This window comes from Bufo bufo, chromosome 4 (assembly GCF_905171765.1).
Source record: "Bufo bufo chromosome 4, aBufBuf1.1, whole genome shotgun sequence".
Classification (NCBI taxonomy): Eukaryota; Metazoa; Chordata; class Amphibia; order Anura; family Bufonidae; genus Bufo; species Bufo bufo.
Window position 1 is genome coordinate 169,374,438 of NC_053392.1, and position 14,812 is coordinate 169,389,249.

Consider the following 14,812-nt stretch of genomic DNA (forward strand, 5'->3'; position numbering starts at 1 on the left):
CTTTTGTTGAGCGGTGTGAGATTTCAGCAGCAGCAGGGGAAGAGATACACTAAAAGGAATTTGCCAAGTAGGCTCTAGGTAGGCAGAGATTGAGTTCAGCTTGTGAATACACTGGACTCAAGAGCTCTCTCAGTCTCTAGCTGGATGGAAACATTTTAGCGTCAAGCAGAAAAAAATTCTGTAACGATTATTCGGCAATTCTGTACACTAACTTCATCAGATGTAAGAGACTGATTTAATAATTTATGCAGTTTGTAATTTTAAATCTGGTGACAGATCCACTTAAAAATAGCAACACAGAGTAAGGCCTCATTCACATGTCGGTGTTCCACGTACATATGCTGTATGTGTTCTCCACGAACAGCACACGTACCCATTCATTTTAATGTGTGCATTCACACATCCGTTTTTTAGCATGGTGAGTGGGTCTGTGTTTTTAGCACAGAAGTATGCTCTATTTTGTTCATGTTCATGGATCCATCAAGCCCATTACAGTCTATGGGTCCGTGAAAAAACACGGATGCAACACGAATGCCATCCATGTTTCACAGATCATTAGGAAGAGATGCTTTGAAAATAATTTTTCAGCTGCTGCACAGTGTCCGTGAAACACGGATGACACACGGAAAGCAAAAAACTGACAAACGGACCGCACATGGATCCTTCACGGATGTGTGAATGAGGCTTAAGGTTGAATTTACACCCATTTTTCAAATAGATTGCAGTATACAAAAAAACATACAGTATCCATAGATTACTATGAGACACTTGTGCCAAAAGACCTTTTGCCATATGCCTACCAGCTTTCCGCATTTATACAGTTTTTTTTTTTACTGTACTAAAAATATTAGGCTGCAGAACTTTCCAAAGCAAGAGGAGTCAACAAAAAAGTAGCATTTTTATGATGAAATTCAGAGTTATCCAAAAACCTGTTTGGATCCATCTGAGGATAAAATAACCAAAAAATGTTGAGCTCTCATTGAAAAGAAATAAAAAAAAAATACAGTTGTAAACCGTTTTCACAGCACACAGTTTAACCCCTTCAGGACCCTGCCATTTTTTTAACTTAAGGACCAGGCCATGTTTTGCAAATCTGACCTGTGTTACTTTATGTGGTGATAACATTAAAACGCTTTTACTTATCCAGGCCATTCTGAGACTGTTTTCTCGTCACATATTGTACTTCATGACAGTGGTAAAATTGAGTCCAAAAAATGTATTTTTATTTATAAAAAAAATTACAAATTTACCCAAAATTTTGAAAAATTTCTCTACTTTTATAATAGATAGTAATACCTCCAAAAATTGTTATTACTTTACATTCCCCATATGTCTACTTCATGTTTGGATCATTTTGTGAATGCCATTTTATTTTTTGGGGATGTTAGAAGGCTTAGAAGTTTAGAAGCAAATCTTGAAATCTTTCAGAAAATTTCCAAAACCCACTTTTTAAAGACCAGTTCAGGTCTGAAGTCACTTTGTGAGGCTTACATAATAGAAACCACCCAAAAATGACCGCATTTTAGAAACCACACCCCTCAAGGTATTCAAAACTGACTTTGAAAACTTTGTTAACCCTTTAGGTGTTCCACAAGAATTAATGGAAAATGGAGATGACATTTCAGAATTTCACTTTTTTGGCAATTTTCCATTTTAATAATTTTTTACACTAACAAAGCAAGGGTTAACAGCCAAACAAAACTCAATATTTATTGCCCTGATTCTGTAGTTTACATAAACACCCCATATGTGGTCATAAACTGCTGTATGGGCACACAGCATTGTGCAGAAGGAAAGGAATGCCATATGGTTTTTGGGAGGCAGATTTTGCTGAACTGGTTTTTTGACCCCATGTCCCATTTGAAGCCCCCCTGATGCACCCCTAAAGTAGAAACTCCATAAAAGTGACCACATTTTGGAAACTACGGGATAAGGTGGCAGGATTGTTGGTACTATTTTAGGGTACATATGGTTTTTGGTTGCTCTATATTACACTTTTTGTGAGGCAAGGTAGCAAAAAATATCTGTTTTGGCACTGTTTTTATTTTTTGTTATTTACAATGTTCATCTGACAGGTTAGATCATGTGCTATTTTTATAGAGCAGGTTGTTACGGACACCACAATATCAAATATGACTATATGACTTTTTTGGTTGTTTGTTTCATTTTTACATAATAACGAATTTTTGATTTTTTTTTTAGTGTCTCCACATTCTGAAAGCCGTAGACTGTCCTGTTTAGGGGCTAATATTTTTCGGGGTGACATAACGGTTTGATCGGTACTATTTTAGGCCGTATATTGCTTTTTAATCACTTGCTATTACACTTTTTGTGATGTAAGTTGACAAAAAATTGCTTTTTTGACACCGTTTTTATTTCTTTTTTTACGTTGTTTACCTGAGGGGTTAGGCCATGTGATATTTTTATAGAGCAGGTACTTATGGACGTGGCGATACCTAATATATCAGTTTTTTAAAATTTATGTAAGTTTTACACAATGATATAATTTTTTAAACAAAAAAAAATCATGTTTTAGTGTCTACATAGCCTGAGAGCCATAGTTTTTTCAATTTTTGGGCGATTGTCTTAGGTAGGGTATCATTTTTGCGGGATGAGATGCTGGTTTGATTGGCACTATTTAGGGGTGCATATGACTTTTTGATCGCTTGCTATTACACTTTTTGTAATGTAAGGAGACAAAAAATGGATTTTTTGACACTGTTTTTATTTTTTTACAGTCTTCACCTGAGGGGTTAGGTCATGTGGTATTTTTATAGAGCAGGTTCTTACAGATGTGGAGATACCTAATGTGTAAACTTTTTATTTATTTATGTAAGTTTTACACAATAATATAATTTGTGAAACAAACAAAAAAATCATGTTTTAGTGTCTCCATATTCTTGGAGCCATAGTTTTTTCAGTTTTTGAGCGACTGTCTTGTGTAGAAGCTCATTTTTTTGGGATGAGATGACAGTTAGATTGGTACTATTTTAGGGTGTGTATGACTTTTTGATCGCTTGCTATTACACTTTTTGTTATGTAAGGTGTCAAAAAATTGCTTTTTTGACTTTTTTTTTTTTTTACGCTGTTTACCTGAGGGGTTAGGTCATGTGGTATTTTTATAGACCAGGTTTTTACGGATGCGGCGATATATAATATGTCTACTTTTTTATATACTTAAGTTTTACACAATCACCCCATTTTTTAAACCCAAAAAATCTAAATCATGTTTTAGTGTCTCCATAGTCTGAGAGCCATAGTTTTTTTTTTTTTGGGGCGATTGTCTTAGTTAGGGTATAATTTTTTGCGGGATGAGGTGATGGTTATATTGGTACTATTTTGGGTGGCATACGCCTTGTTAATCGCTTGGTGTTGCACTTTTAGTGATGTAAGGTTTTAGCAGTTTTTATTTAATTTTTTTGACGGTATTCATTTGAGGGGTTAGATCATGTGATATTTTTATAGAGATGGTCGATACGGACGCAGCGATACCTAATTTGTTTACTTTTCTTTTTTCCCCTATTTAAAAAAAAATTTGTCCTTTATTTTGGGAAAAGCACACTTTTTTTTTACTTCAAACTTTAAATTTTTTATGTAAAACTTTTTTTTTATACTTTTTTTTACACTATATTTTTTGTCCTACTCTGGGACTTCAACTTTTGGGGGTCTGATTCCCTTTACAATGCCTCACAATACTTTTGTATTGTTATGCATTTGCTATAAGCGTATTACAGACTGTAATACACTTACAGCCTGTTTGCCTGTAAGATCCAAGGGGTTAGGATCTCACAGGTTCTCCCGGAAGGCAGCCACTATGCCTAAGGAAGGCATCGGGGTGCCTTCCCTGCCATCGGGTCCCCATCACAGCAGCACGGGACCCGATGGAAGCTCCGATACCCGCAAGGACATCGCAGGTGCCGTGGTCAACGTGGCACATCAAGAGTTAATGCGCCGTCATCGGTGATTTCACCGATGCCGGCGCATGCAGCAGGGGTCCGGGTATCAGTGACTGCCGAACCCCTGCCGCAGATCGGGCGGGCACATCTCCTGCACCCGCCCGATCACAGCGCCATACATGTACGGCGCTGGTCCTTAAGTCGCGGACATCTGCACTGTACATATACGGAGCGGGTCCTCTACGGGTTAGACCCATTCCATCTTTATTAATTATGCTAACAATTACATTGGCTTAAGCCGCATTATTTCCAACACATTTCGATCATGGCATCGGTGCCATATGCTGTAATGCAACATAAGCCACTGAAATTTTTTACATCCAAGATGGGATAGTTTTAATCTGTGTGCTGGAAGACTTTTTGTTGGAACATGCAGTAGTACTCATAGAATGTAGAGTGCCAGCCAGAGCTGCGCACACACAATATAAATTGCCATTCACATCAATACCCAAACATTTTTTAGCAGCGCTCATACCAGTACAGGTAGGCTCCATGCAGTATCTGTAAACCAAAATCCCCCCAATCACAGTCAGTGTTTTGGTGGTTCACAATACAGAACAGAGCACCGAGATCCATGGCTCCTCAGCACAATCACAATTCAATCTGTATTCAGTCCATAATGCAGTGTATATATACAGGGAGTGCAGAATTATTAGGCAAGTTGTATTTTTGAGGATTAATTTTATTATTGAACAACAACCATGTTCTCAATGAACCCAAAAAAACTCACTAATATCAAAGCTGAATATTTTTGGAAGTAGTTTTTAGTTTGTTTTTAGTTTTAGCTATTTTAGGGGGATATCTGTGTGTGCAGGTGACTATTACTGTGCATAATTATTAGGCAACTTAACAAAAAACAAATATATACCCATTTCAATTATTTATTTTTACCAGTGAAACCAATATAACATCTCAACATTCACAAATATACATTTCTGACATTCAAAAACAAAACAAAAACAAATCAGTGACCAATATAGCCACCTTTCTTTGCAAGGACACTCAAAAGCCTGCCATCCATGGATTCTGTCAGTCTTTTGATCTGTTCACCATCAACATTGTGTGCAGCAGCAGCAACCACAGCCTCCCAGACACTGTTCAGAGAGGTGTACTGTTTTCCCTCCTTGTAAATCTCACATTTGATGATGGACCACAGGTTCTCAATGGGGTTCAGATCAGGTGAACAAGGAGGCCATGTCATTAGATTTTCTTCTTTTATACCCTTTCTTGCCAGCCACGCTGTGGAGTACTTGGACGCGTGTGATGGAGCATTGTCCTGCATGAAAATCATGTTTTTTCTTGAAGGATGCAGACTTCTTCCTGTACCACTGCTTGAAGAAGGTGTCTTCCAGAAACTGGCAGCAGGACTGGGAGTTGAGCTTGACTCCATCCTCAACCCGAAAAGGCCCCACAAGCTCATCTTTGATGATACCAGCCCAAACCAGTACTCCACCTCCACCTTGCTGGCGTCTGAGTCGGACTGGAGCTCTCTGCCCTTTACCAATCCACCCACGGGCCCATCCATCTGGCCCATCAAGACTCACTCTCATTTCATCAGTCCATAAAACCTTAGAAAAATCTTGAGATATTTCTTGGCCCAGTCTTGACGTTTCAGCTTGTGTGTCTTGTTCAGTGGTAGTCGTCTTTCAGCCTTTCTTACCTTGGCCATGTCTCTGAGTATTGCACACCTTGTGCTTTTGGGCACTCCAGTGATGTTGCAGCTCTGAAATATGGCCAAACTGGTGGCAAGTGGCATCTTGGCAGCTGCACGCTTGACTTTTCTCAGTTCATGGGCAGTTATTTTGCGCCTTGGTTTTTCCACACGCTTCTTGCGACCCTGTTGACTATTTTGAATGAAACGCTTGATTGTTCGATGATCATGCTTCAGAAGCTTTGCTGCATCCCTCTGCAAGATATCTCACTATTTTTGACTTTTCTGAGCCTGTCAAGTCCTTCTTTTGACCCATTTTGCCAAAGGAAAGGAAGTTGCCTAATAATTATGCACACCTAATATAGGGTGTTGATGTCATTAGACCACACCCCTTCTCATTACAGAGATGCACATCACCTAATATGCTTAATTGGTAGTAGGCTTTCGAGCCTATACAGCTTGGAGTAAGACAACATGCATAAAGAGGATGATGTGGTCAAAATACTCATTTGCCTAATAATTCTGCATGCAGTGTATATATTACCTCCACTTTATTTATGAGGTTCCATTGTGTTCCTTCTGCACCTTGCTACAGTCCTTAATGGTCTAACATAAAGTCATCTATGCATTTTTTCAAGGTCCTCCACACTGTCATTTTTAATGTTATGTAACAGTTCATGTAATGTGCCTGGTTCACCAGCAAGTGGCAGCAAACACCACTTAGGCTACTTTCACACCTGCGTTTAGGTGTGGATCCATCTGGTATCTGCACAGACAGATCCGCACCGATAATGCAAATGCTGGTATCTGTTCAGAACGGATCCGTTTGCATTACCATGAACAATGTAAGTCAATGGGGACGGATCCGTTTTGACTTACACTGAAAGTCAATGGGAGGCGGATCCGTTTTCAATTGCACCATATTGTGTCAGTGAAAACGGATCCGTCCCCATTGACTTACAATGTAAGTCAGGACTGATCCGTTTGGTTCCGCATCGTCAGGCGGACATCAAAACGCTGCAAGCAGCGTTTGGATGTCCGCCTCCAGAGCGGAATGGAGACTGAACGGAGGCAAACTGATGCATTCTGAACGGATCCTTATCCATTCAGAATGCATTGGGGCTAAACTGATCCGTTTTGGGCTGCTTGTGAGAGCCCTGAACGGATCTCACAAATGGAAAGCCAAAACGCCAGTGTGAAAGTAGCCAGAGCTGTACTTAAATAGAATGGAACCTTCCATTCCATTGTACCCCCACCCCCCCTCTAGAGAGGTGGGCAAGTCATACTTCCTGCAGGAAGGGTGGGACAGAAGTTCTAGTAAGTCTAGCTTACCCCCTGCTAGGGGAAGGGTGTGCAGGGGCAAGCAACTGCAACTTCTGTGCCCTTAACCTGCTCTTTCCCACAACAACTAAAAGAGAGACCTGTCTGTTCTGCCAGAAGCCTTGTTAAATTCCAGTATGTTTTTAATATATGCAAGTGTACTTCATGTCCTTACAGTAGATGCCAACATCCCCTCTTCTTGCACCTATATCCAGGTGAAACTTGAAAAATTTGAATATTGTGCAAAAGTCCATTTATTTCAGTAATGCAAATGAAAAGGAATTGCATTAATGCAGCTTAAAATTAGAATATTGTGAAAAGGTTCAATATTCTAGGCTCAAAGTGTCACACTCTAGTCAGCTAATTAATCCATACCCCCTGAGCAAAGGGCACTTGAGATTGTGACTTTGGGGATTCATAAGCTGTAAGCCATAGTCATCCAAATTATAACAAATAAAGGCTTGAAATATCTCGCTTTGCATGTAATGAGTCTATCTCATATATTAGTTTCACCTTTTAAGTTGCATTACTGAAATAAATGAACTTTGCACAATATTCAAATTTTTTTGAGTTTCACCTGTACAGCAGTTATAGCAGTATAAATGGTATGCACTTTCTTATTTTTCTAAACAAACATGTACTCAACAAGGGAAAAGCCATGTTCGATATGTTTTTGCCACTGAAATATTGCAAGTACAGCAATAGAAAATGAAATGTACTTTGTGGAGATGCTATAGAAATATAGGATTTACATGTGATCAGTTATCTACAAAATAAACAAAAAATAAGGGAATAGAAATATGCAAAGTCTAGCTACAAAGTTATTGGATTGTGTGTACTGTAACTGTGTGAATAACACTGGATTTTACTAAAATATTGCAACTGTTAACTGTTTTCTCTTTGCAGATTGTGTGGTGTGGTCAAGCATGTTGTCAATCCATCAGAATGCTCCTCTCCAGAACGCTGTATTCTGGCATATTTGTATGACCTCTATGTATCATGTAGTCATTTAAGGATTAAATTTGGAGATCTATTCAGGTAAATGGAGGCACTGACATTTACATATAATATCATCAACACCTCAGTCAACAAAATCAAACTTAAGAAAACATTACACAAGGTTCCTCTTGTTTCGCACAACAAATAGAGATGAAAATAAGATGAAACGTTACCCTTGTGTAGCCTTCCTTTGTAGATCTATGTTGTGCATCTCTGGTCAGGAATACGCATTTCATTCCAGTTCAGGGGACTGACAATTTCACATTTTTTCTGTACTTGGCAAGCTGTAGTTTGAATGCATAGCCAGTAACCACCATGATGAGGCCTCCACCCTCTTCTCCTCAAACACTTCTGCATTTGCGGAGCTTTGCTAATTAACGTAAATAACCTAGTCAATATGTTTTGCTTGGATACAGCGGTCCTGAAAGCTACATCCAATTAAGTATTTATACAAGTAGATGGTTATTTATAATTGTTCAGAGCAATGTGTAATCAACTGCAAATCCCAACTAAAAGTAATGGACAAATGCCAAGAAACCTGGAAATGCATGGACAGTGTGCCAAATAAAACAGGTTACATAGTACAGTTCAAAAAAGGCATATGTCCACCATGCTCAACCAAGAGATGGAGGGGATGTGCATGAAGAGAATGGAAGCGGGAAATGAGAATTCTCCACATTTACATCAGTCTTAATATGGTGGTCTAAGAAAGCTTCTAAGCCTCTTTTTACATCTGTCAACTGTTCCTGCAGTGACCACATCCTGAGCTAGATGATTTCACAGATTCACTGCACTTATGGTAAAGAAGCCTTGTGGCCTCTGGAGACTGAATTTCCTTTTTCCAGACGGAGGTAGTTCCATCTTGTCTTTAGAGGAGGTTTAACATTGTACAGCTTTTTAGCATATTTTAGTATGGACCATTTATATAGTTATTTAGGTTAATTATGTCCCCCTATAGACACCTCTCCTCAAAGCTAAATTAATTTAATTATTTTAACCTTTCCTCTTAACTAAGACCATCCCCTAAACTGTATATTTCAGATGAGGCTGCTTCTTTGCTTTATAAAATGGCAATATTACATCCTTATCTGGCCTCTTATAATACATGACCATATTCTGCTGTTCCTAGAAGCAGGACATTGTATGCTGTTATTTAATCTACCATCTACAAGGACACCAAAATCCTTCTCTATAAGTGACTCTCCCAGTGTTCATAGGAGACATAGGACATATGATGCACATAGATTAATACTACCCACATACATAACTTTACATTTATCCACACTGGACCTCATTTGCCAAGTTGATGCCCAAACACTGAGTGTCCAAGTCAGCTTGTAGTTTGTGGACCATTTTATGGTATATGTGGTGTGCCACCCCCCCTCCCCCAGGGCGATCATGTCCCAGTGTTAGGATGTTGAGTGGTGTCGTGGCTGTGCTGTCTGTGTCAAGGTGGTCCTACCTGGACACTGTCGCTCTCCAGGGTTAGGCTCTTCAGCAATAAAGACGTTAGAGTTGGTAGAAGTAGGAAGTAGAGTCCAGACATAGTAAAGGTTAACATTGCTTACTTGAATAAACTTATAGCATTTCAAACTGAAATTATTTTGTTCTTGGCTCCAGCGGATCACAGGCACACTGGCAGGGTGATATGTATGCTTCACTATTGCTGCTGTGCTAGACTCTCTGGATTCAGTCTGGTTCCTATCAGAATGAGATATGATTGCTCAGTGGGATATCCTTGAGCATCTAGTCTTGTGCACTGAGGGTGTCTTTGGCACCATTTTCCTCTGCTATATTCCAAAGTCAGTTTAATCCCTAGGAGTGGGCTGCTCTTAGAGTTGCTTTCCCTACTTCTGACACGGTTAGGGTGAGCTGTTCCCTCCCTCACCTGGTTTGCTCCTCCACACACTTCACTCTACAACTCTCTACTCTCACAACTTCCTGAAACACATCCCTTGGTTGGAAACAGGACTAGCCCACTTCTGCCCAAAAGGGAGCGGGAAAAATGAAATGGTCAGTTCCATTTTATCTAAAGGTACTCTGCCAGATGCACTGCCATCTGCTGAGACACCAGGCACATTACATAAAATACAATACATTAACTGTTGCACAATGACACTAAATGAGAAGACCCAGAAAGGAATGCGCAATGATGGTATGCATTGTTAACTAGTAGAGACAGTAGATGGGTATAAGGATGGTAGAGCCCACTCTGGGGTACCACAAATAGTGATGGACGAACATTGGCCAGGACGGTTCACGAAAGCGATCAAATGTTCGTGAACCGTAAGTTCGCGCTGGGCCCCATTCACTTTAATGGCAGGTGAACCTGAAAAAAGTTCAGCTCATATTTGCAGCCACCAAATACTTAGTAGAAGTGCACAAATAGTCCCACAACATGGACCGTGACATACTAGAGGGGGATCAATGACAAAAATTCCAACAAAAAATATGTGTCTTAATCAGGGGACATTTTTATGCGTCTTAAAGGGAAATTCTCTTAAATGTGCCCTGTTGCGCTGCTTAAATGCACTATATAGAAAGTATATTATTGGTATATACCACCCCGGCTTCAATCACTTTTTTTGGGGGGCAACTGGTATATCACACCAGTAGAAATTATTTGTTCCAATAACCTTGTCCCTCTGTATACCTGCAGTATCGCAGCAGAACCGCACACAACTGCCGCACAATACAAATGCACTATAATATACTTTCTAACATAGAAAGTATATTATAACATTGTACAAGGAAGGCAATCCATTAGAATATACATGAAGATAAAACATAACCTTTAATAATGTTACTATTAAAAGATATCCCTCAAAATGAAAATAAATCAAATTATTAAAGTTAAGCAAAAAGCATAGATGTGATAGGCAATAACAAGTGCTCGGCGGCACTAAATCAGAAACCATATGTCCTACCACAATCCGGGGGGTTCCAGTGCACATTGATGAATCCCGGAGGGAAAGCAAAAAACATCTATCCCTGGGCTAGATGATGATGTGGTATTGAAGGACAGGGTGGGCAAAGAACTGTCCCTGATATTGCCCTACAGGGGGGTGCTATTCTGGCCCTGATAGCCTAACCACAGACCACCCGCCATGATAAGAGCGACCCCATCCGGAACCTTACCCTATATAAAAATGGCCCTAGCCCCTCAGCCCCTGACTTCCAGGTGATCACTATATAGATCTATGTGTTTTTGACTCATTATAAAAGTATATTATAAGTATATCACACCCCTCTGTTTATCACATCTACCGATAGCACACCTATACTAGTCCTTAAAATGACTTTTGTGGCCCTATTAGCTAGCGTTTGGTGTCCCTAACAGCCTGTCCCTGCTCCACACAGCAACCTCTCCCTACACTGGCAAAAGACAGAATGTAAAATGGCGGCCAGATCAGGTTTATTTATAAGGTAGGGGGTATGTCCATGTGCTGAAATGTCTCAATTGGCTGTCCTGTACCACCTGATGGATGTGTCATGGGTCAAAGTTCTTCACAATGTAAAAGAATATGGCGGGCGCGAATATCGCCATATGTTCGCATGTTCGGCGAACCGCGAAACGACTGCCGGGTGAACCGTAAGGCCATCTCTAACTACAAATACAACTTTTTGATCTCTTGATATTGTGATTTTTGGGAGTGAGGTGACCAAGAAATAGCTGTTCCCGTAATTTTTTTTATGGTGTTAACTTGACAGGATAGGCCAGGAGGCCTTTAGAAGGCTTCTGGGTGCCATGGAAACCATCAGCACCCTATGATTGCATCACAGGGAGCCAATGGAGATACAAAGGAAGCCCTCTCCCTCTGTAAAGCCCTTGGATGCCGTGGTCAACATCAATTGCAGAATCTTAGAAATGAATCTGCCAGAATCTCTGTTTTCAGAAATTCCATGGGATACAGCAGGGGCCTGGCTGTCAGTCACAGCCAGGTCCCTTTACTGATTGAGCTGGCAAAGCTCCTGTGTCCACTCGATCAGAACACAATATATATGTAAATGCTTTGTTCGCTAGGCAGTACATGTGCTCGTCCTTAAAGGGGTTGTCTCACTTCAGCAAATGGCATTTATCATGTAGAGGGAGTTAATAAATGGAAGGAGGGCAGGGAATGAATGTTTATTTAACAGGGCTATGTCAAGAGCACGGACGCCAGTACCCTTATCTCCCCTGGCGAAACACTTCGGGAGGGGTGGTGTAGTGCATTTAGTTTTAGGCAGAGGACAGTGGAGGGTTTAAATCAATCAATACAGGGAGAGTGAGAGGGCATATGTGCAATGGTAGGTGTATGTGTGTGATATATTACAAGAAAATTTAGACTGGCATATTCTTATTCATAGTCATAGGTGCATATCTATAAAGCAAACACTGGGGCTTCTGAGCAAAGTACAAATGTAGCTGGTTCCTTCACTGCCCTGATAATGTGGACTTGGATAAGTCCAAGAGAGGCGGTATATTAGTGATAGGGACCCGTCCGCGGAAGCCACCTTGACGCCTGGTAGATGGGCCCGACACAAGTTTGATCAAAATGTGCGCTAAGAGCTTCCATTGATCCATTTATAGTAGGTATAATACCACTTGAATTTAGAATGATCCCCATTTCTCAGCTTTACTGCTTATATGTGTGTGCAGCCATTATTTTTTTATTTTTTATTATTATATGTGTGTGATCTTTACACCCAGTGCCTGAATTGTGGAATTGTGTGTGTATAGAAGATACTCTGTATCAGTGTGGTAGCCACATTGTATCGGACTGAGCAATGTAGGCTTGTGTGAATATGTATCCAGCAGTGTGCATTTATAATATGCAAGGCGTTTGACAACAGAATGCAGCTTACAAGAATAATGAAGCGGCATGATAACAGACCGTCAGATAATGTGGTCTATCTGAGCAGCACTGACATCTAATAGAATTATCATGGTTATAGAATAGCATTGGTAGCACACATCTAAGACCAAATACAGCTGGTGTATTTGCACCCCCACCCAATATAATATCTGCCGAGTAGTAGCAGAGAGTGTCTGAAGAAGGCACTATATAGTGTAAATAGACAGTGAATACATACTCATAATAACAACACCACACAAAGGAAATAAAAATAGTGTTTATTTAAACACAAAAAGGAGAGTTCATGCACAAATATCTCCCTCCCTCCAGTTTATAATAACTATTGGTGACCCTGTTCCACTGTCCTCTGATAGTTTTATTTACACATGATTTTCCTTTTTTTTCTCACATTTATAAGGTTTTAAGGATGACAAAATAAAGATGTAGTTTTAATTTGTACATATATTGGGTTGGGACCCCTAAAGGGATTTCTTTTTGGTCAGTTGACCGTTTGGGATTTTGTTGAAATTATCCCGAGGGTCCCATCGAGGGCCTTCAATTTGATTAGAAGTTAATAAAAGGCACTTACTAATGTATTGTGATTTTGCATATAGCTTCTTTTGCTTGCTTGATTCATTTTTCCATCACATTATACATTTCTCATTTCCATGGTTACGACGACCCTGCAAATCCAGCAGCTGCGGTCATTGTTGCACACTATAGAAAAAAACAGTGTGTTATGCGCACTCCCACGGTCCCGGCCACCAGAGAGGCCATCACCCTTTTCCTATAGGTGATTCGATTACGGGGCGCTGGCTGCCGTGTGAAAATAAAACTAAACCTACACTTCAGCCCTCTGTCCCGGCTTGAGTACCCAAAGCTTGTTGCTGTTTCTGGTTCACAGAAATCTGTACCATTAATTTAAATCAATTAATGAGATTTCAGCCATCCATTATCTTCATTACATATTTGTATCTCCACTGAGAGCTGCCAGTAATGGTCACTGCCTAATGCCAGGTTCAGGGATCACCTTGACACAATGGTATTGCTTCTGTAAACAGCTCAAGTTCCTCTCTAAATTTTAACTGATTAGAAATAACCTTCTGTCTCCATTGTTTCCTCCTCTCCAGTAGTGCTTGTTCTAAGGTAAAGCAGACAATATACAGCAGCGTGCAGCCTTCCAACTCTAATGTGTTGTGGGATCCAGACTTCATGGCAGACTTTATAGAGGACCCTTCTGTTCACAATATTAACCACATGATGCTGGGAAAGATTCTCAGTGAAAATGCAGCAAATCGCTACAGTTTTGTATGTAATGTCCTCATGAATGTTTGTATGGGGCACCAAGATACAGAAAGGTAAGCTCTGTGTACAGTTGCATTTATACAAGGGAATTTATCACTACTGTGTAACCATTAATGAGAATATGACGTTCCTGGATACCCGAGCCTCTCCAGACACCGGATTGGTGGAGATGCTGTGATCCAGACCCCAACCAATCTCATAATGGTGGCCTATTCTAGGGACAGGTCATCAATGTTGTTATCTTGGACAACCCATATAATGCAACTATGTAAAGGTAAATTGATGCATCTATTTACTGGCCTATTAATACTGCCACACACCGTATAATTAATTCATCCATGCAGAGTAGAATTTATGGCATCACCAACATACCACATAAGGCTACTTTCACAGTAGCGTTTTAGTTTTCCAGTATTGAGATCCGTCATAGGTAGTGTTGGACGAGCATTGTTATGCTCGGCCGAATATCGCTTGTGCTCGAGTCAGTGTATTTAAATCTTGTTTAGTCTCTATTTCTGAAAAGTTTCTGGCAGGATTAGAACTCGCAACCTTCTACATTACAGCCCAGAATGTTAACCAAAAAAAAAAAAAAAAGAGACTTCTGCTGTATAGGAATACTTACTACTAGTAAGTATTCCTATACAGCAGAAGTCTCTTCTTTTTTTAAAAGTAACTGGCCATGCAGTTCTATAGTGTACTGGTTAAGATTCTTGGCTGTAATGTAGAAGGTTATGAGTTCGAATCCC

The 14,812-nt window shown here is 40.0% G+C and overlaps 1 protein-coding gene across 1 annotated transcript in view; it reads left to right on the forward strand.

The window, feature by feature from the left end:
• The window catches only part of MED12L (mediator complex subunit 12L), a 692,480-nt gene that overhangs the window by 506,199 nt on the left and 171,469 nt on the right, over positions 1–14,812 (forward strand). The window contains exons 20-21 of the mRNA XM_040429951.1: positions 7,834–7,965; positions 13,892–14,119. Coding sequence (XP_040285885.1) covers positions 7,834–7,965; positions 13,892–14,119 — 360 coding nt within the window. The remainder of the gene's footprint in view (positions 1–7,833; positions 7,966–13,891; positions 14,120–14,812) is intronic.